Raw genomic sequence first — 23,738 nt, 5'->3', positions numbered from 1 at the left:
TTTTATTTCCCTCCAGTAAGTACCTTGCCAAAGCTGCCCTTTCCCAGAACCATGATGAAGTTGAAGTCTGAGAGCTTGATACGGTCCTGGTTGCCATTGCTGTCGTACTTGCTGACAGAGGAAGAGGAAGAGGGGTCTGACGGCTTCCCTGGGCCCACCTTTGCCCTCTGGAGAGGAGAGAAGATCAACATCATTGGGGGAGGGACAAGATACCAATTTTAAACCAAATTTGTCAATACTGACTGACTTCAAACTTTTGTCTTAGCTCCTCATTGCCATCTTCACCATCAGGTTGGACGGGAACGTTAAAATACTCTCCTTCCTCCTGGGACAGAAGCTTGAACCTTGGCATAAAGATAAAAATGGAACACGGCTGGATATAGCCTCGTAGAGCTGCACAAAATAATCTAAAAATATTCCAATCTGGATTCACACTAACATGCCATCTAATTTCTAAATATCTACGATTTTTTTTTTTTTTTTTTTTACATAACGAGCTGCATCCCAAATGCTGCCATTTTACACAGGGACTCACTCTGCATGTTGATGGCATGATGGCTGACACTTCCTCCTCACTCTCCCCATATCTCAGCTGCCATGGCAGCAGAGCCAACTCTGCCCTTGCAATCATTCATCAGCTTGCGGCGGGAGCAATCGCATTAATCAATTGACTTTTCTTTATTGCATGCATTAATGTACAGTATTGTGGAATGAGTGGGCGTGCCATGTTTTTCACTCGATGGATTACTTTGTCTCTATATTTATATCTATTAATAAAGGTTCCCAGTCAACTGTCCTCCCATGAAGAACGGCAGAAAGACCATTGGAAGTTTCTATCAAACAGAACAAGAAAACGAGGAGTCTAATAATAATGATAATAATAATAAAAAACAATGTGATTACATTAAGACGTGGTGTGTGTGCGTGCGAAAAAAAAAGTGTCCCAGAGAACCGACATCTCAATTGCAAGCAGGAAAACGTCACCACAATCATACAATTTGCATGCCTTAGCAACATCACACAGTCTCCACCTTACCATCCGTCTATCCCTTGTTTCTGCAGCTCTGAGATCCCGAAGGATAGCGATCCCATGAAGTCATTCCTACTAGTCAAATCCCAATCCCAGATCTCCACAGACAGACGGCGGTCCTTGTCACTTTCTTTAAGGTTGCTGATGGAGTAGAGGACATGGGAGCAAATTACAAAGAAGAAACATTTGTTGCAAAAAGAATATGGTATACAAAGATAAAATACGGCTCACAAAGTGAACGTCTCATTCCAGGTGGGGTTTAGGCAGCATTTAATGGTCTTGGTCTTCTGCTTGCTCTCACTTTTTGGATCAGGGATCAGCTTGAGCTTCACATAGGGGTCTGACAAGCCATTAGGGTCCATGGGGACCAAGTTCTTTGCCTCTTTAACTGTGAAGGAAAAAAGACAGTGTAAATGAAAACAATGAAACACTACCAGCTACTGATGTTTTTCCATTGGGAAAACAAGGTACAACTAGAAATAGTACCTGGTTAGCTGAGGTTCCAACCGTGATGATCTGATACCAAGGGTGTAACAGTACACCGTAATCACAGTTCGGTATGTACCTCGGGTTTAACGTCCCGGTTCAAGTACATGCAGCAGAACGGTGTTATCCATTGTTGTTGTTTGACAGCACGTCTCAGTTCTCACTGATGTGTTCAATGCCGTGTGGATTTCAGTTTCCTGCAGTACTATTTTGAGGTGCAATATCAACTGCGGATAACAGTAGTAGATCTGTGCTGGTACTTGAGAAGACTAGTATGATGGGTTTTCAGTCACAACAGTGACATCATGCTGTACATTTTTTTAATAACGTATTGAAATGAATAATGGAAACCAGATTAAGCTTTGAGGCCAGTACTCAGTAGCAGTGCCGAGACCAGAATGCTGACAAAACAATTCTGTAGGTTCTGTTACATTGGGAAAATGCATAGTGACCTTTACAGGTCAGAGTTGGATATGAGTCTGCAATACTCCCTGGTTATTGTCCCTGGTTTGCTCTGCCCTAAATAGATCAGGCTACATTTGACAACACTTAACAACAGTTTAGTTTCTGCTCCATAATTGATCCAGAGCTGTCTGCTAGAGACAAAGCCGGCATATGGATGCATGCTGGGGAGGCAATGTGGGCCAATCGTTGGACCATTGATCAGCTAATGGGCTTTCCAGTTTTGGTCTTAGGTGGATAAAGAGTTGAGTCTCTTGCTCGGTCGCTAAGTGGAGGAAGGTCTGTCTGTTTGTATGCCATCATCAATCATCAGTGTTTCTGTCCACCTGAGGGTGTACTTACTGGTGACGGTGAGGGTGTCCTCAATGATGCGAGCTGAGATGTGGACGCGCCCTCTCCTCTCAGTGTGATCAGTCCCACACAGGCTAGGCACGTTGGCCACACAGCGCTTATGGATGTTCATCATACAGTCTAAGACATACAAACATACAACGACATACACCGTAGTCTTCTCAGTACCAATTATCACTACAAGAGCTAAGTGGGTTCTATTGGTATACAGTCAAAAATCTAAATAATGGCTTAATAAACACACAAAAGACAAATTAGAACAAACAGAATATCAACATGAGGCACAGACTTATACAGTCCAGTAAATTAACATTACGAGGATGTTAAGTTTTAGGAGAAGTGTAATTAAATACAGTGGAACCTTGGTCAGAGTCATTAATTTGTTCCAGAAGGTCTGACTCACCGAAACAGACGCGAATGGAATACATTTTTCCCAGAAGAAATAATTTAAATCCAATTAATCCGTTCCAGAAAGCCAAAAATGTTAACACAAACATGTTTTTATGGTTTTACAATGACAGTTTTACATATATACAGTACACAATTCCAAATGCAACATATAAAACATAAAAAAGTTGAATGAAAATAAACATTAAATGTTACTTTGACCTTCATGGAAGATGTAATTCTTCACTGTAAATTTTCGGCGTTAACTGAAAAACACGCTAAATGAGGCTAAATGAGGTACCCACTGTAATTGAATGAAGTCACTTGCAGGGATAAACTCCCTCTCACTAAATTGTAATGTCTCAGTCTGTCCACTAGAGGACAGCAATCGTAGACGGAAGCGTCTCCAACAGAGGTCGTGTCCCTTAAGGTACAATTTACACTGATGTATCTCATAGGGCTAATTATTAATTACTTGGTAACTTACTTTGTACGTTTTCAATGATGGAAAGGTTCAGATGGGTTCCCATGTAGTATAAGTGTAGCAGTGTAGTAACAGTGGCACTACAACCATGAAAGTATAAGAATGTCCTTTTTTGGAGTGTACAGTGAAAAATTGGGATCGGATACATACATGCGCTACTCACATCAAACACACGCACTCACACAAACACTATATATAGAAATATATGCGCAGGTGTACGTACGGTCACATTTCATGCCCTGGTGTATCAGCCCGTAGAGGAGTGAGCCACAGTGGTCACAAAAGGTTGGGCTGGAGTACGTGTGCACCTTAAATTTGTGTTTACTACGAGGATCCTGCTGAGACACATAACAGAAGCAGTTTAGGATTAATCGTTATTACGAGATAAGGCTCCCAAGGTACGGTTGCATGACTGTGATTGTGTGTGTGTGTGTGTGTGTGTGTGTGTGTGTGTGTGCTATTGGCCCATTAACCTGAGGCAACCAGGCAGCACATTTTCTTTTTACCAACATGTCTAAAGTGATTTAAAGTCAACCAGTTAACAGGAAATGGGCAGTGTGTGTGTGTGTGTGTGTGTGTGTGTGTGTGTGTGTGTGTGTGCGCCAAGGGACAGTGATGACACAGCTAATTGCATCAGTAATATTTAACTCAATCACATTTTTACACTACTCTAGAGGACATTTAATAGTCGAACAATACAGAATTAGACCAAAATTAACTTTGGAAAAAATGCAGTGGATTAGTAGTTAGCATGTCAGCCTCACAGTCAGGAGATTGAAAATTTGAATCTCCATTGGAGCATCTCTGTGTTGAGTTTGGATGTTACCCCCCGGGCTTGCATGGGTTTTCTGGATGTACTCCAGCTTCCTCTCGCAGTCCAAAACCATACATTGGTTAATTGGAGACTCTTAATTGGGGAAATGAGCCATAGATGTGAAGGTTAGTGTGAGCGGTTGTTTGTCCTGTGACTGACTGGCGACCAGTCCAGAAGTCAGCGGGGATAGGCTGCAGCTCACCCGTAACCCTAACAAAGACTAGCGGCATAGCAATGAATGAATGAAAATGCCTCTGAAGAGTATGAACTTGAACAGTCTAGCCTTATGCACTTGTCAGTAAAGAGTGTTCTGTTGTATTTACATTTTCAATTAACAGTGGTTAACTTCTTTTTATACTTGTGGGACAGTCAAAAATGTTTAGAAAAATATGATGGGCGAGTTCTCCTGCAAACTTAACATCAGGCCATCATTATTTGTCCTTAAAGTTAACACTGGTTCATTGTTTTGCCACTAAATAATGTAGTAATGTTTCCACACTAGCAGACAAACATCAATTTCATTCCGTAACATTGAATTACTTTGCCCCCGCCTGTCGCTCAAAGTCAACTGGGATAGGCTCCAGCATACCCCCGCGACCCTAACGAGGAGTATAGAAAATGGATGGATGGATGGATGGATGAATTACTTTGCTACAAACTACCTATGTTAAGTGGAAATTCCCATTGCAAAACAAGCTGCAAAGCCTGTAGCTTTGGTGTGTATGATTTACTTACGTCGGAGGCGGGCCCCTTGTCGGCGCCAGGACAGGAAAAGGTGACAAATTCATGACAGCGTTTGTGGACCACAAAGCAGCACACTGTGAAAGGAAAGGAGGAAAAAAATATATATATTTTATGCAATCCCAAATCAAGCGATAAAGAGATGAATCAATATGACAATTATGTGCCATTAGTTATGGCACAATAAGCCACTTGTACTTCAGCAGTTCCCATGTGTTATTACCCCCCCCCCCCCCCCGTGGAGCACTTAATTTTGTTTATGGTATTTGTCTAGCAGGATTTTTTCTCTTCTTTATTCAAACAAATAATGGAGGAATAGAATAAAATCATGTCACCAAACATGAAAGCGGCAAAAGGAAACGTGCCACTCATCAAACAAGCTGAACGCCTGTTAATTTGAAGGCATGTTGCTTCTTTCTGCTCTGTGATGAGCACCAACACACTCACATGCACACATAAGACAGTTAAAAGGGTGACGCAAACTTTTGCACAGTATCTTCAGCTTTTGGAGAAGTTTATGGTATTTTTTTTCGAGATGACATGGGTCAAAGTTCAGGATTGACAAGTATGAGTAAGCAGCTATTCTAGAAGCAGGGAACATTTTATTTTGGTACGCTATATTTTGTTTGACCCCTGGTGGCGTTATGGATTTGTTTTATAGAAAAGCAGAAAAGACAGGACATGGGCAATGTCCCCCCTAATTTTTCAAGTATCTGAGCATACACAAACGACATGAGCATTTCTCTGTCCAAAACCTGAGAACCCGAGGTAGACCAACTTCCCTTCTGTCAGACTAGTTCATATGAATATTCAATGCAAATAGATGATGCAATGTCAGCAGACATTGCGTGCAAATGCTGAAAAGCTGAAGCAAAACTGAAATGCCTTGAAAAGGTACGGAAATCAAAATGTAGAATGAACATAGCAGCTGTTTGGAAGCTGAAGCTGGGCTGAAATGCTGTGGAAATATGCTGAAACGTTGAATGAATGTCAAAATAGTTCGGAATCTCAGTTGAAGCTGTAGCGAAATGCGGTAGAAATGACTTCCGTCTAATGTAATAACTGAATGAACTGAACCACCAACCTTTGGGTTGGGAAGCATGCAGTCTATGAGCAAAGCCATGTCACTGTGGTAGAAATGTTAGAGTCATTCAGTAATGGAAAATGTGAAAGACCAGCATGAATGGGCCTTTAAATTGCCCAAAATCTGAAATTACAGTAAATGTTGGAATATTTAAAAAAGTCTGAATTGGTAGCAACCTTGTCCTGAGTGAGATGAAGCAAAACTGAAATGCTTTGTGCAAAAGGTGGGGTACGCTAGGGACTGGTACAACCATGTACGGTACTATCACTGTAATTAAGTGCTAGCTTGAAGTCAGATCGTCGCAATCACAAATTAAAGCTACCAATGAAACAGAACTGACTGTTTTCTCAGTTTAACCATTGCCCCTAATTAATCGGGTGGTGTTAATTGGAGGACAGTGACATCCATCTGTAATATAATTTCATACAACATGACGAACGCACATACGGGACTTCAACCCACGACCTCTGGGTTGGGTACCAAGTGCTTTTACCACCCAAGACATGTCATTGTTGTAGACACAGCCGAATGATTCAGTAATAGAAAATGTAAAATGATTTTCACCAGCATAAAGGCGCCATTTAAATTGTCCATTCATTTTCAATGGGAACATTTTTAACAAAAAAGGTGAAATTACACTAAATTTGGAAATATTTAGAAAAGTCTGAACTGGTAGCACACTTGTCCCAAGTGAGCGAAACATTTTGATGTTAGATTTGTTTGAATTGGTTAAGAAATGGAGGAGGAGTTAGCCGGTAAAAAATGAGGCGGAATGGTATGAAATGGAAGTGGGAGGAAGAAGAAGCGGAAGAATAAATACATGAAAAAATGTGCACAATTTTATGTGTGTGAATGCTTTCAGGGAGGACTTTAGTACAATATTAGTGCAAATGTGCCAACATGTCTGAATTTGTCATACTCAGCATGCAATTTGACTCTTGAATATGCTTGTATGCTTCATTTTGTTGCATTTCGCTGGTTTCAGTTTCGAGTACAGTCTGGACAGTACAGATAAATAAATAGATATTATCAGTTTCTCAATAGTATTTCAAATCAGGGGGGGGAACCACTGCCCTGCAACAAAATCATTTTGGCACCTACATTGCATTTAAAAGAAAACGGGTCCAAATTTGACATAAATCATAAAAAGTTTGACTGTACAAACAATGAAAGAACACAAGAGGCTTATTTTTAAGTTAAATAAAACTGCACCGCTTTCACAGAGAAAACATTCAATAATTTGTGTCCCTTTAACAGAAAAGCTGCAATAAGATCTCGGCAGCAAAAGCACTCCACAACTCTCCAGTCAGTGAAAGATGTTTTTTTGTCATGTTTTGCTCTAATATTCCTACAATTCATAGTGAACACTCATTTGCATGTTGTGCTGTACATTAATGTGCTATGACTCAAGTAGATTTGTCATACTGGGCTCCACAGTTTCAGAGCATATGAGACACAGTGGTTTGGCACTAGATATTGGTCCGTCCATTCACTTTTAAATGTTGCGTTTTCTCGATGAACTGTTCTTACTTTTGAGCAAGCCATGGTTCTTCATTTGCTCAGCAAGTAAACAAATGTTTTCATTGGCTCATTTTGAGTGACGCCACGCGTTTGCTGTCACGTCATGTTATAACTGAAGTAATTACACCCACAAACTGCCACTGCGGTCAGTCCGCGAGCATGATTATTATATTTCCCGTTCATTTGAATTGGTCACCGGTCTGTAAAGTGCCATCAGTGGGTGTGGATCCGGACCGAGGTAATAGCTGATGTATACTTTAATTACCTTATTTGACTTTCACTTTCTGTTTTGCAGCAGCCTGTTCAGGCACTATTTCATCCTGGAAATATATTTGAAATTGATGCCATACTTGTCGTATATGTTTACTTCTGTCTGAATAAAAACATAAAAATTAAAAATAAAAAAATCTCAACCGACATTCCGGTCCTTTCAGCAACACGAACTCGGCGTAACACTTCTTGTATGTGGTATGTCCATCCATCGAAATAAAAGCACGGCAGTAAAACATACACATTTACTCCAGAAATTCAGTGTAGACTTTTCACTCTGAAAACTTGCTTGCTACTGTGCAGCATGTGATTTAGAGCAGCACTTTCTCTTTGGAAAATGAAGAAATCTCACCCAGTTTGACGTCTTGTTTTTCTGTTCGCACATACTCCAAACAGCCAGTCCACCTTAAAAGAACTGCTTTTTTTGTTTGTTTTTTTTTGTTGTTTGTTTGTTTTTTTTTACTTTGACTTGATGAGTGGATGTGAAACTGCCTGTTCGTTTCACCCTAATACAGGGTTAGCAAGCAGCATTTAGCATATTACTGTACTGTAGCTCTCTTAACTCCACCACCTATATTAACTATACGCTAACCTGCAAAACAGCGGCATGTTCTACATAACTTTGATAACGCTGACAACGCGGGAGCAGTGCACGACTGCAGACACGCGCAGCTTAGACGGAACATTGGGCATGGGTAGGGTGTTGGGAGGTCACGCTGTTTTTACCTCTGTGCCCGCAAACGCTTGCACGCTCAGTCAGGCTCATTCACACTCATGCATGCATGCAAACTTAATTTGCTGTCTGGATATTGTTTCTTTGGCGCGCATTATCACCTGGATTCCCGCACCCAGAAGCAACTAAAATGCGAGTTCAGTCGTCCCTCAAATTTTGCAGCTTCACTCTATCATGGCTTTTCAATTAATTCATAAATCATGCTGTTTCGTGATTGAATATGGTAAATTATTAGTCCAAAAATATGCATATTTAAGCAAATTGTACATATTTTTGTGCCTAAATTAAGCATTTTCAAGCATAAAAATAGCTAAATGAACTAATATACAGTAATGTTCACTTCCTATGCCATACCCATCTTCTGGGGTACATTCTCAGCAGCATATTTAACAGAAAATAGGTGGACAGCAATAAAAGTAGCCATTGCCCAGTCGATCTTGTTTGCCCTCTTTGAATCATGTGTTAATGTGTGCTCCTTGTTTTTGCCCGTTCCGAGTTGTATAATGTTAAAAAACATATTAGAAGATTGCAAACAGGTTTTCTATGTCATGTTATATTTATATATATATACAAGGAATCCTACTTCGCAGAATTCATTTATCACGGTTGGATCTGGAAACAGTTAGCCATGATAAAAGAGGGATTACTGTACATAATAGTCGCTACATGCATGATTTATCTATTTCTGGATGTTAATTTTGTAGATCATGTGGAAATATTTGATCAGTCTAACAGAGGTGTAATGAACCTGGCAGTTTAGTTGTTTTATTTAAGCCAAGCGAGTTTGCTGCCAAAATGGGCTGCAGTAAAAATGCAAAGTCAGCAAAGTGTTTGTGTCCTTTGCAACTTCAACAACTTGGAGTGGATGTTTTCATCTACCACAGTAACTGTTATCTGGCTGTTTTTGTTCCATAAAAATCATTATTTTACATTACAGGTATATTGTTACAGCAGGATTATGAACATTTTGAGCTGAGCCCCAAGATGCATTTTTCATTATCCTTTTTTTTGTCTTTTTTAAATTGCTGAGACCTTTCTTGAATTATAACGTCTAACCCTATTTCAGCATTGAGTGTGTGGATTTTTTTTTTTAATTATTATTCTTTTTAAGAGGCACATGGCTAAAAGGAAAACACTCACCCTTTATAACATACATTGATAAGTAGGTTTATCAATTATTTCTTGTATGAATCAACAAGGCAATATCTTAATATGCCTAGCCCACTGCCGAGGTGTGTGAGAGAAATGTATGCGATTATATATTTACATTACGTTGGCTATGCCAACCACACTGACCAAAATGACGCACACACATCGTCACTGGTTGACATTACCGCTTTGGTTTAATCTTAATTATTCACACTGTTGTTACCTTTTCATGAGGTGCAAAGGCAACTGGTGGAAGTTTCCATGGGTTTCTGGCCATTAATCAACAGAGTGTTATTGTGTACATGTGAGAATTTGTTGACTCGCATCAACAGGAGGGCCAACTTCTCCAAATCAGGGTTGTACTTGAGGTTTCTAAAGAAGGCCGAAATAGGTCTGCCCCCTTTGTCACCGTGGATATGATGGTTCAGTCTCAAGGCCTCTCATTCATTCTCTACTCTGCGTGATTAACTAAGCAGTGAACAGTAAATGTAGTTTTCGGCCACTCACCATCAAGTCAGCTGCACAGCAATCATTTGTGCAAATGTAAAAAGAAAGCATTGTGCATGGTGGGAATAAGTAAAAATCTTGCGATGAAAAAAAATTCAGCTTCTTTAAAGTTGCAGGTATTTGGCCAATGAAGATGTGATTGACATGTTGACTTTTACCTTTAATTAAACATGTTTCACAAAAACATGGCAACAACTTAAAACCTGTCTCCCTGATACATCACATTGCTCTACAACATGTTGCAAAACATTCTTTACAACAACAATTTCCTTTTAAGTTCCCTTATTTTATCTTTTCATCTGTGAACGTCTAAGCCAGCTCCTTCTAGACAAGGGGTAGGCAAACTTTTTGACTCGCGGGCCGCATTGGGTAAAAACATTTGGCACAGGTGGTCATCAAACAGGACGACATACTTGCTCACGGTGCAATGAAATGAAAACACAACACATCCGCAGCAAGTTAACCCATCGCATAGATCAACTTGATAAACAACAACTAAGCGCTAAACATAACACGCAATTTAAAACTGTTAGTTCCAATTGCCCACAGGGCATGCTGGATAGTCCAGCTGCAACAACAATATGAATTATGAACAATAAAACATTGGATATCAAGAGTACATTAATTCCTCCTTGACATATTTTGCAATCAAGAAAAAATGTTGGGAGAAAGAGTAGTTTGTATGCCCGCACGGTGCAGTAGGTAGATTACTTTGTGCGTCGTGTGTGTTGACATGGTGTGTTATCTGAATGGATTTTTTGTATAAGCTACAGATTGCATCTGACTATTTTGGCGACTCAAGCGTGCCACAATAGCGCTGCACATCATTTTGCCGGCTAGAGTTTCCATGTAAAGGTTTAAAAAAAGGAATTTGGAAATGCCTGGTGGGCCAGATTAAGACGCTTGGTGGGCCGGATGTGGCCCGCGGGCCACAGTTTGCCCCAACACTGTTCTAGACTGTCTTTTCATAATGAAAGCAATCAAACTTTTGCTTTAGTTGTCTGTTTTCCTTTTGTGACAAAAGGGGCTTCCAAATATAGTAGACATTACACAATGGGTGTACAAACTTTTCTGACAAGGGCTGCCCACAGAAAAATTAATGGATGCAGGGGCCACTTTGATACATTCTGTACTAGGAGTGTGACGTAATATTGATATGGCAAACTATCATAGTATTTAACCATACGATAGACTATCAATACGCTCTCACTGTGTTTTCCCAATTATTATTCGATGTACAGTAGCTGCTATAAACGTCTTTCATTGTTCTTCCTCATGAGTCGAGTCAGGACGTGAGAAAATTCGCAGAAGTCGCAGAAGAAGAAAACGCAAACAATGCCATGGCGAACTCGAGCAGTGAAGTTAAACTGAAAGACGTGTGGACACACTTCAGCTTTTATAGTGTGTATGGGACAAAGCTGGACAAGGACTTAGAGCATGTAACATACACAAGCGGCACGACAAAAATACACACTCACCTTGTTCACCACCACCATCCCTGAGCTTGCAGAGAAAACTGTGCCCGGTTAGAGAAATGTTTTTTTCTATTCAAATGTCAATTATTTATTTCTGTTATGTCTCTACTGAATAGATTTGATCTACTTGAGAGCGATGAGATGTCATGTTTTCTGAATGACTTTAAAATAGTGTCGCTGTTTGTCAGACACCTAAAAATAACGATACGTTGCACTAAAAACAGTCTCACTCTTTTGCATTATTGCTGGTTAAAGTATGTCGCAAAATATACCCTATGACATTTTTTTTGTTTGTTTTTGTTTCACTCTATTGACATGTCAAGATATTATCGTTATTGTCAGCCATGTATTGCAAATCATATCGTATCGTGAGAAACAGTGAGATTCCCCAATCCTATTCTGTACATTTATGATGCTGAAACCAATCCAATGTAGGTCAATATACAGCATGCCAAGCTGTTAAGAAAACATTGATCAGGGTTTCCCCCTAGGATGTTTTAAAGCTGAGGTGGGCTGCATGGGAGGGCGGACTGCAGCCTCTGTGTTGTGCCACCGCTGCTGCGTCTGCAATTATTATTATTATTTTAATTATGACAAATAATTTTTTTATGACTTATTTATTTATTAACTTATTCGAAGGGGTGTAACGATTCGTTTTAATAACAATTCGCGGTTGCCGATACGATTCAAGGACGATGTTGGTTCGTTTAGAACAGGGGTGGGCAAACTTTCTGACTCGCGGGCCGCACTGAGTTAACAAAATTGGCCGGGGGGCCAGACTATATATTTGACACATGCACTCTATTTTCCACTTATAATTCTAACAGTCCAGCTGGACTTATAGTGTCATACAATCGGCTATATGTATGTACTTGTGTCCCTTTTTTCAGGAGAACTTTAAATATCAAACCATATCAAATAACAAAATTACATTTTACAGGGTTTTTTTTACTGAATAAGACACCCAGAATGTACATGAATAAAGGATGTGTGATATACAATATGAACTATGAATGCTAAAACACTGACTATTAAAGAGTATGTGAACGTCCCTCCGTTTTTACTTCCCAGACAGTGCAGTGGGTAGGTTAAGTTGTGTGTCACAATTTTTTTTTTTACTTGTGTTTGCTTGGCACCATGGGTGAGGTAGTTGTCTGGATCGCTGCATGTGAAAAGCTACTTAAACCTTCAAAAGATTGTCTCAGATTGACTCTGACTACTAGCAAGTCATGTTGCCAGCTTGTATGTCAAAGGTTTAATTACTTTGGAAGCAACTGGCGGGCCGGATTCAAATGCTTGGCGGGCCGTATGTGGCCTCTGCGCCGTAGTTTGCCGACCCCTGGTTTAGAACGATAAGATACGAAACCATTCAGCAACTCTAAATCAGTTCAGTAACTTTTTAGCCAAAAATTCAACCAGTGTGACTGTGAAATAAATACCTGCATACTAGAGAGTGCAGGTGAAGTTTCCTAGATTCTCGTTGTTTTTTGTAAGGGAATCAGGTATGAATTATTTTGTTTCATAAAACATGACTTGAACTTTAATTTGATACCTCATTCACTCTGCTACCCCAAGTATTAAAGAAGTTAAAGTAAATTTCATACTGGAAAATAGTGCCTATGATTCCCATTGCTTTAAAATTGAGTCAAGACAAAAGCTGTGACGATGCTGACTTCACCAAGCATCACTGCTACTGGACCGTAAACTACCCATGGAAACAACCGTCCAGAGGCGTACCAAATGTCCGTACTTTGCATATTGTCCCCATAAATGTCACTTAAAAGCAGTTTGTTTCAAATAAGGCCAGATGAGTTAAATATGAATATTGAATAAAGTGAATGAACTGACCAAAAGAAGATGAAGCGAATCAACTGTATTTCACAGGTCAACTACAACTCCCATGACCACCACATATAAGGAAGAAAATGATGTCACCGACAGGCAGACTGTCACGTTTAATGTCTTTATCATTAAAACTGCTGAAACAACATCCATATAAAGCCTGCCGTGCTTAAATCCAATGCTTCATTTCCTAGTATTGATTCATTCTACGTATTCATTACCTTTTTACAACTTAGACACACAACTAGTGTTTTGAAGACAGGCCATAAGTATTATAATGTTAACAAAAGAGCAAGAGTGTTAAGTGACACTTTAAAAAATATAAATTAGCATGTACTGCATGAACGTGATAGCTAGTGATAGCACTTATAGCTTGCCCGTGGGACAAAAACAAGCTAGCTACCTGCATCCAGACAAGCAGTGAGAGCCAGGCAAAATGTGTAAACAAAGATGCCAGAAAGTCGAATGAGATTGGAACGTGATCAGTCACACGCTGGCATAGATAAGCTTAGCCTGTGACAAGCTGTCACCAATTGACTACACATTCTACGGGCTATTTTTCATTCTCTCGATCAAAGAAAACAAGCAAACATCAACACATGATGTGATGTGGACTTTTACCTTATCACACATGCGCAAGTACCAACAGGGCAGACAGGCGATTCCGGTGCATGCTTATCAAAATAAAGTGCAATGAAACATTTTTATGATATTTTAAAAATTGTACTAATTGTGGTCAATATGTGCGTAAATAATAATCTATATAAGTATATACCATACAGGCTAAAGGTTTGGACACACACACACACACACACACACACACACACACACACACACACACAACACAACCTCATGGTCCCAACCCCATTAATAAGGCAAGAAAGTAACCCTGACAAGGCACACCTGTGAAGTGAAAACCTTTTCGGTTGACTACATCATGAAGCTCAGTGAGAGAATACCAAGAGTTTGCAGCTCCATCAAAAAAGCTACATTGAGCTACTCTTAGGAATCTAGAATATATGAAATATTTAGAGTTATTTCACACGTTTTTTTGTTGAATACATCATTCCGATGCCTTCAGTGAGAATCTAGTAATGAAAATACAGAAAAAGCACTGAATGAGAAGGTGTGTCCAAACTTTTGGCATGCACTGTAAAGGAGTATATATATCCATTCATACAATACATTACTTAAGATTGTTTAAAAAAAAAAAAAAAAAAATGTAATGGTCTCACCTTGGCCAGCCCAATGAAAAAATTCTGGCTCTGCCACTGGCGGGAAGTGTTGCTCTAACCTCTGGTTGTTCATAATAGGGACCGTCAATAAATTACTTTTGCGTTGAAGAGAGTTTGTTAAAAAAAAAAGTCATATATTCTAAATCACACCGCACGCAAATTGATCTACAACAAAGTCAAATGATTCATCTTACCCTAAAAGTATTTTGCGTGCCCATTTTTTTTTCCAATTTTACCCTTTATTGGATGGACTTTTATTGGATTAGGGACCTTACTCACAGAGTCAAACAATATTGTTGGTCATACTGTGCAATAAAAAAGTAAATTCAGCAATACTTTGGTTGCATTATTTTTAATGCTTTAAAGCAGTGGTCCCCAACCTTTTTTGACCCACGGACCGGCTTGTGTTCCCACAAATCTCCCGGGGAAGTTTGGCGTTCGTACATTATAGCGATCTAATTTATCTAATCTCTGGAGTTTTTCCAGAGAGATTATTACATCGCTGTTTGACGTGTGCTGTAAAAGGCAGTGCGCTAGCATGAATTCACTTGAGACAAATGTGCACATTAGCACTCAATAAGTCATCAAAACTTACCTTTATGCATTCCTACATAGTATCAGTGTTTGACACCAAATATGAGGTGAAAGAAAAATGGTAAAAATACGGTAGTAGTCTATCTGTGCGGCGAGAGAAAGTTAACACACGCACAATGGACATGTGTCAAGTGAGATGGATGTAACAGAGAAAATCCGGCCACTTTTCAAAATAAAACATCACGGAAATTATTTTATCTTTCTGTGCATATGATACCAAATGACCCACGGCCCGGGGATCACTGCTTTAAATAGATTTTCAGAACCATATTCAATTCCACAAATTCATGTTTGTAAAAAAAGCTTATAATTATATATAAAAATAAAAAAAGGATCGGTACCAGATTGGATCAGTTTGGCAAGACTATTTTTTAAAAATCGGATGCCAAAAAATTCATTACATTTTGTGACTATGCTGAGGGCCAATAAAAATGGGTGTCCAATGTGCAGCATGGGGCACTTTAGACACCACTGCATTACAACCTCAAGTGCTTGTCAAAAAGCATGAAGATGGAGTTGTATCCATGTGCAGCACTGCACAAAGCCAACATACAGAGAATGAATGAAAAAGAGAAACATGACAAGAGGGTGAGGGGATGAGAAAGACTGGAGGAGATAAGTCAAAGAGAGATAAACTGAGCGTGCGTTTATGCATATGTGTGTGTGGGCAGGAAGGGATGGGGGCACAGCTGGGTTTGAGGCAGTGTGAGGGGGTGGAGAATTCATTTGTGTGTTAGCTGTGTGTCAAAAGCAGAAACACGGAAGCAGAGCTACTGCAAACACAGTGCAGCTTCAAGTCGCACTTGAGCCTTCTGCTCATAAATCTTCACTGTTACACACACACACACACACACACACACACACACACACACACATGCAGGCCTGCTACAGAAAGACAGGCCGAGTGACCCGCCATGGAGGTCTTTGCTCTGTTGCCTAGCAACCAGGCAGTGCCTGACAGATGAGCCTCCAAACGCCACCCCTTTCTGAAAGACTGGCAGCATTAACAGCCAATCAAAGCATTCCAAAAAAAACACAACATTCCTGCAGACATGTGCCAGGATGAAGCAAGAGGGATGACAATTCCCAGTCTTCAAACCACTGAGACACTTAAGGCGGATTAGACACAGAATAAGCTCCAATGAGATGGCCTGATGCTACTCAAGTGGACTTTAAAGAGTTTACTACTTCCCAATTTGAAATGACACATCTGTGTTACTGTCAAACCTCAGTTTTTGTACGCCTCAGTTTTCATATGATTCAGTTTTTGGCGTAAGTGTTTGCCCAAATGTTACCTTGGTTTTCCTACACATTGTTTGGTTTTCATACAGTATTCCATGGAACAAGCTAGTTTGTTTACCCTGTCTTGTATTGTTCCCCAAAATCGAGTGCCCAAACAAAGCAACCTACGCATTGCCGTCTCACTGTCCATGCATTTATTTTTTTATTGAGTGAGACTGCTAAATAACCCACCATAGGGGCCAAAAAAGTTGTAGCACTTTGATAAAGAAGGTGAGAAATGAATTTGATCTTGCCAGAATTTACGGGACATCTGCATCAACAATAACTTCCATTCCCCATTTAGAATTATTACACATTGTTTTCTGCATGCAAAACTATAATTATTCTCTGTAAAATGTATGTTTTCTTAATATGTTCGAGTGTCTGGAACGGATTAATAAGATTCACATTATTTCCTATGGAAAAAATTGCCTTGAATTTTGTATGTTTCGGTTACGTCTAACCTTTTGGAACAAATTAATAACAAATAGCGAAGTACCGCTGTATTTTGAAAAAGGCTAGACTAATCCTCCTCTTGTATTTTAAAAAAGTCATTAGCGTACAGTTGGAATTAGTGCTAATTAATAATTGATTGTTAGGAATTTTGTTGCTTGTTGTGAAACCATTGAGGCAAAAGGGACTGCACTACCTGGCTGCTAACAGCAGAGGCACTGTAGACACATTCTTAACCAGTACAGGGTGATGGGAAAGACACTGTACACTTTCGAATCATTTTTTTTAATATTGCAGATTTCAAACCCAATGCTATTAACAACTGAAGACCGCGTATTATCAGTTGAACACATGTTTCTAAAAAGTGGCAGATACACAGATGTGGTGCGACAGTGTTTAGCTGAAAAATTCCCAGATACACCTATTCCACATCGCAATGCAGTCCGTAGGCTTGTTGCTAAACTTTGAGAAACAGGATCAGTGGACGATACCAAACACTGAGGAAAACCAGCAAAGCTGAGGAGAAATTGTCACTCTTATGTGCCTCCTGTATTCTACATTGAAACATGTCCATTATGGGTAACACAAGTGCACAGTGAGTTTCTGAACACTATACGGTACAGTATATGACCTGAAGAAGAACAATGTGACGTCAGAAATGGGATGTTGAGCAACATTCCCGCATTGTTCTGCTTGGAAAAGGAGTTCAGGACGCCAGGGTCCAGGGTTAATTGACGTTATCTCCTCAGTGACAAGCCATTGAAGGCCTAAAAGGTACAATGATGCTAACCTGCTTGTGTGGATGTAATCGATTAGTAGTCAGGTCTTGAAGAAATTGAGGTTAAATGGAGTGCAGTGCTTGACTGAAACCAACAGCTGCCCTGTTGATTCAGTCTCAGCTCTTTTCATTTGTAAAGAACATCATCATCAGCTATGGGGAAGTTCAGCTAGATAGATAAATCTAGAGACCATTACAACCGATTCAGTCAATAAACAGGATTAGGTCAACCTTTGCCCAGATGCATTCAATGACAATGACATGATTGGGAGAGTATTTCTTTGAGGAATTATTGCAATTTGAACCGAACAACTCCAGATTTGTTCACTCTCATGTCATTACTGCCAAACAGCAAATCAAATCTTTTGCAAATGAGTAGTAGTCAGCAGAGTGCCAAGTGGCGGAGTGGAAGTGAGAATCAGCGCCTTGGTCTTCTCAAGTTAACTTTTTCGCTGAATATAATTTGTCGAATGCGAGGAGACGTTGGACTTAAAATGACAATCTCTGCGTTAGTGTTTAATGTTTCATGTAAACAAATACTCTTGTTAGGGAAGGTAATAAATAGGGTTGCATTAACATCACTATTTCATCTGATGTGAATTATGACATATAAACATACCAATGTACTAGTTCCTGACCTCCTTGGAAGAAGAATTACGGCTGATGAAGTACTGTATGTTCTTCTCAAGGATGACATTTGGACAGCACAATTTCTATCAGGCAGCCTCGGCTTCAAGGTTGCGCATTCGTCAGTGTTCCCTGGTTTTACTGATGTGCTTTTTTGTCAACAAGTAGACACATGATCAAATCCACATCTACAAGAGACTTGATGAAAAGGTTTATCCAGAAGTCTTTGTTGCATTTAAAAAGGACCTGTTTATAGTCTGTAAATGCTGGTTGCCAACGCCATTTCCAAACATGTGATGTCCTCAGTTGTCCTCTTACACCGCCTTTTCTATTGCACTGTACCTCCTCTGCTGCTCGCTACTGACAATCTTCCATTAACAAAAGCAGGTACTATTTCTAGTACCTGGTCATTCAGGGTTCCGTGTATGCCACGTCATTACCGTAAACCTATGCTGATCGCTCATCGGGCCAACAGATTCATCATTGTTACATCATCATTAGAACATTTGAGAATTCCAGCGTTACGACTTTGAATTGAAAAACAGAGTAGAGGTGAGCCTATGCAGAGGAGTCAGATCTTTGCCAAGTAGGACGCTTATTGTGTGTTTAGCAAAATACACAACAGGGCTGCAGCTATCAAATATCTTAGTAAGACAGTATTCTACTGAAAATTATTTTGATTAATCGAGTAATCGGAAAAAACATGTTTTTGCTTGGTTGAAGAGGAAATAAAACATTTCACTAAATTATGAACTACCAATTGCTTTATTAATTTAATTAATTGATTAATACGTTTTATTTCTTAAATTCACATTGTGCAAAGGAACAAACTGTATTTTCGTGGGTCTGATGGACTACATGAGGGTGCTTTTGTAGATAAATTTATCCATCCCAGACTGTAACTATTTACTGGAAAAGGAGAGAAATAATAATTACTTTACTAAATGACATATTACATTATGTTGATGGCTGTGCATTTGACTAGAAATAAGGCACATTTTCTTTATAAGATATTGAGTTTTTGCAGTGTGCAAAGTAAAATGAAGACAACCTCTGTGGTGGAACACATTACTCTCAACTAAGTGAGTGAGACACACACTTTCTTGTTCCATTACGCAGTATTGTCTGCTAGAAATGAGCTGCTACTGATTAGTGAGCTAAAATGTGTTTATTTTCCATCTTTTTAAGTCACAGCACTGTGTTTTTGCAGATGAAATAAACCCTGTATGAAGTCACATTACCATCGTACTAAACTGCCACACATTCGACAGTAGTCATAATTATGAGAAAGCTAGCCCTCCACACGGCTAGCGTTGGTAGTTAGGTATATAAATGATTTGCGCTACGTTATTTTTACCTTGTCTCGGATCTTCCCCTCCATTCGGGAGGAGATGACGCAACATATAAGATGTGTTGTTGTGGTATGTAAGCGCCACGTTACAACGAATACACGTCACAGCGTTCAACTTGCTGTTTAGCCACATTTTCTGCCTGTTTTTTACATTTTGTTTCCCCTTCTTTTTCATCGCCTTGTCGTTTTCTCTCTCCTCTTCAATCGTCCCGCACCTTCAAACATCCACTTCCTTCTTCGTCCTCGGTGACGTAAGCGCGTGGGTGACGTAAGCGCGTTAGTGTTGGTAAGCAATTCCTCGAGACAGAACAAAAACCTCAATTATTTTTTGTAATCGAGGTAGTCAAATCATTTGAGGAATCGTTGCACCCCTAATCCCCAATGAGACATATGATTAGACACTTCGACAGGATATTAACAGTGTCCGTGACTTCCTTTTTGTAACCCTCTTGTGAACATAGGAGGCTACTCACAAACATATATTGCAATGAAAACATAAAGGATGTACTGAAAGATGAAGCTTTACCTGCAAAACAGGTACGGAAACACACCCAGAATCTACAGGAGACACCTTTGTCACACGAGTAAGAACACGTCTGCACCACATGTCTGACATTCCTCCTGTGTTGGCACTCCTCCCATCTAGATAGCACTACAAACACTCCTCTAGCTCCTAACTACTGTGCCTTGCTGGTTTCACGGGTTAAATGAAGCACACGTCCCAACGACCTCAATATTAGTTACACAATCTACATGTGATCCAATACAAGAGGTGTATTACACAATTTTGCCTTTGCTGAATTAAACTATGATGTCTAGAAATGCAGTAAATCATATGGGGAACTGATTCTAGTATTTTGGTTTCCTGATTCAGTTTGATCTCTTATGCAGCTACAATGCTTGAGATTGTGTAGGTGTACCTAATAAAGTCTGAATGAGAGAGTGAGTGAGTGAGTTTTCCGCCTTGTCAAATCAACTTATTTGTTCAACATGACTGTGTTTAAAAAAAAATATGTTATGCATTTTAGGCCCAATTTGCATTGAAAATGCAATACAATGTGTTATTTGTTAAAGCCAACCCAACTTGGAGAAAACCTTATAATATTGATTACCAATCCAGCACTAGATATTCCATAATGACTGAAGCTTTCTTCAGTGTAAACAGTTGATAGGAAGTGAAGCAATGGTCACTTCCTCTTTTTCCACAATGTAAGCAGGAATGCAAACTGTAACTGTAAGGTATTTCTCCCAAGCAGCGAAAGCTGACAGATATTTTTCAAGGCATGCCTCAGCATGCTGGGCTCATTTTAACTATGATGAACTTAACAGGAGTCGGTCATTTGCTAAATTGAGTCCACACATGCGCCAAAAAACTACAACACAATTCAGGTAGTGGTGAAAGTTACAGCTAGCATAGCTTAGATCAACACATTTTACTGTAAAACCACCCACAAACTATGTTTTATCATCAGCTTCATTTTGAAGTGGCAAAACAAAGCCCACTTACCTTGTACAAAAGCTATGTCAAATGAGAATTCCTCCTGGTCTTGCATGTTGGTCTGAGTAGCACTTGATTTTCACCCCGAGAGATAAAAGGCAGCGCTGCGAGTCACCCCAGCACTAACTGATTACAATGCAAACTTAAGTATCTTCTACCACATAACAAAATTGGGAGCTTTAGGTATCGTTATGAAAATAAACTCGAGCAGGGGTATCGGAAGTGCGGCCCGCAGCTCGTTTTTAGTGGCTCACTGCATGTTCTAGACATAGCATTGAACAACAAAAGTGAAAAAACAACAGCGAAAATGGAACAAATAAAGCAAAAAGGCTGAATGTAATCAGAAAAAGTTGTTGATGCTACGTTTTGTCACCTGCATACATCTGTTTGAATTATGCTTATTGAATACATACTGTTCTCTATCATTTCAATAAACCTGTACCATGTCAAGGCAGCGTCATGTAATCCATATTTTTGTAGTTTTGCAGTGAGAATATGATGATGATCAACAGTATCAAATGCTTTGGATAAATATAAAAATATGCCAAGAGATATTTTTTGTTATCTAGGTCTGTAGAGATTTTATGAACAAACTGTGAAAGAGACATTTCTGTTGACATGATGACCCTTTAACCCTTGACAATCACTTATGGCAAGCTAACTTATCAACTGTCTATCAGAAATGAGGCTCAATCTTCAAATGCGGAAGCTGATCACAAGTACAACCTCAAAAGTAACCTTTTGACCTGCCTGGTTAATTGCAAGTGATACAACAACACAAAACCCAACCTCATACACAACTTATTGGCCTCCAATATAATAAATTCAGCTTTTTCTAAGATAATGTTCCCCTTTTGGAGGCGTAGTAATTTACTGTATGTTCAACAACCACAATAATTAACCTGCTGCTTTGACACAACTCTTATATTGGACCTTTTCAGGTTCCTAGCAAAGTGTCCGGTAAGTGCAAGATTGAGCAAACACGAGGTCCACATCAGGTTCTCGAGTAACATTGCAAAATTACAAAACAACACCCCGTCAATGAAGTCTGAGTCAGCAACAGACACCGTCAATGTGGACAGTTTATCTTATGTGTCGTCTGCAGCCAGATGTGTTGATGTGCATGCCTGCATGGCTCAGCGAAGAAGAGGAAGTGACACCGCGAGCACGCCAACATTTACAGCAGATGCAGGCATGAGACTGAGTGGTGGCATGAAACTCAACACAGGCCCACCCACAGACACACATTACCGCCCACAGTCTCAAGAAGGGGTAGCAGTGAAGAGGAAACAACTTCCTGGTTGCTCTCCTTGACCAAACTACTCCTTTTACTTAAGGTTGATGTTCATCCATGTGTGTGGGTAAACAGCTGCCAACATCAGCACATTGTGAGCCAACAGGTCATTGTGGCATAAAGCAGACCAGCAGGCCCGTATAGACAACAAACACACACACACCAGAACACAACACAAATTTGTGAATGAGCATCCTACCTTGGCACTGGAATCCCTGCTTACCAAATCCCCTGTGGACACAAGAGAAGGTTGTGATCAATAATAGTACTGGGGATTAATAATGACGCATTCACGGACACTTGGGCATGCACCAGCTGCCGCTGCGGAAGGAGTGCATGACGATGCGGCAAAATACAGCCAAGCGATCGCGGCTGCTCCTTTGCTGCAGCCGAGCGAGTAAGTCCTCCGCCATGCTGCGATTGTTACGACTACAAGGAGGTAGATTTGGATGCACGGTGAACGGTGGATACAGCACTGCGGCGGCATCAAGTGAATCACCTGTGTCCTTCCTCCCTTGCCCCGCTCACACGCACACTCACCAGATGAAGTCGGTGCAGTGGCTGCAGAAGGTGGGCTGCTTGAAGAAGCGTGCGATGAACTTGTGGTTCTTCACTTCGTGCACGTTCTTCTGCCGAAGGGCGCCCTGGCGAGCGAAGCCGCGCGCGCCCTCCGCCACCTCTCCGTCGCTGTCGGGGTCAGCCATCTTACGAGGCAGCGGCGGTCAGAGGGAGGAATGAGGGGCCAAGGGGAAAGGCGAAAGGAGGCGGTGGCGGCGGCGGGGGACAGCGAGTCGCGGTGCAGGTGTGTCCTCCTGTTCCTCCTGCTCCGCCTCCTCCCCTCCTCGTCGTCGTTGTCGTCTTCCCCGCCCCTCTGGCAATATTGGGTCGGTTCTGACGAGTTTGTCGCTTCTTCCGGCGTGTCCTCTTGCTTCCCTGTTGACTGAATCGATCAAAAATCGATATTATTGATACAGTGTTGGGATCTGTATCGGATCGATACCAGCGTGATGCGATCGCTATTTTTCAGTTCTCTTCTCTTTATTGTCATTGGCTAATGTAGGCCTATGTGTTTTTTGTTGTGTTGTTCAAATATACCGTTATATTTATATTTTGTTAAATTGTTTACAAATTTAGCGAATACGTACGCCCAAAAAGCCAAACGATTTTACTTAAAGCCAAGAGTTTTTGCTCTGTTTAGTTATTTTGCAATGTTGACTTTATTTAGTTCATGCAATTGTACAAAATGAAAGGGAATAAGGAATGTTATTATTTTATTGATATTATTATATTG

The 23,738-nt window shown here is 40.2% G+C and overlaps 1 protein-coding gene across 4 annotated transcripts in view; it reads right to left on the bottom strand.

The window, feature by feature from the left end:
* LOC129182390 (protein kinase C beta type-like) overlaps positions 1–23,369 on the bottom strand; it is a 36,896-nt gene extending 13,527 nt beyond the window's left edge. The window contains exons 1-9 of one of the 4 annotated variants that reach the window (XM_054778449.1): positions 22,988–23,369; positions 22,647–22,678; positions 4,750–4,832; positions 3,424–3,538; positions 2,321–2,449; positions 1,262–1,418; positions 1,037–1,171; positions 248–344; positions 24–167 (exon numbers count right to left, since the gene is read on the bottom strand). In XM_054778449.1, the coding sequence (XP_054634424.1) occupies positions 24–167; positions 248–344; positions 1,037–1,171; positions 1,262–1,418; positions 2,321–2,449; positions 3,424–3,538; positions 4,750–4,832; positions 22,647–22,678; positions 22,988–23,151 (1,056 nt within the window). In that variant the 5' untranslated portion in view covers positions 23,152–23,369. The remainder of the gene's footprint in view (positions 1–23; positions 168–247; positions 345–1,036; positions 1,172–1,261; positions 1,419–2,320; positions 2,450–3,423; positions 3,539–4,749; positions 4,833–22,646; positions 22,679–22,987) is intronic. The other 3 variants (XM_054778451.1, XM_054778448.1, XM_054778450.1) reach the window with 3 other exon arrangements.
* Between the last annotated feature and the right edge of the window lie 369 nt (positions 23,370–23,738).

Source organism: Dunckerocampus dactyliophorus, chromosome 6 (genome assembly GCF_027744805.1).
Source record: "Dunckerocampus dactyliophorus isolate RoL2022-P2 chromosome 6, RoL_Ddac_1.1, whole genome shotgun sequence".
NCBI lineage: Eukaryota > Metazoa > Chordata > Actinopteri > Syngnathiformes > Syngnathidae > Dunckerocampus > Dunckerocampus dactyliophorus.
Note: the sequence above shows the minus strand (reverse complement) of the source record. Positions and strands in the feature narration are given on the sequence as shown.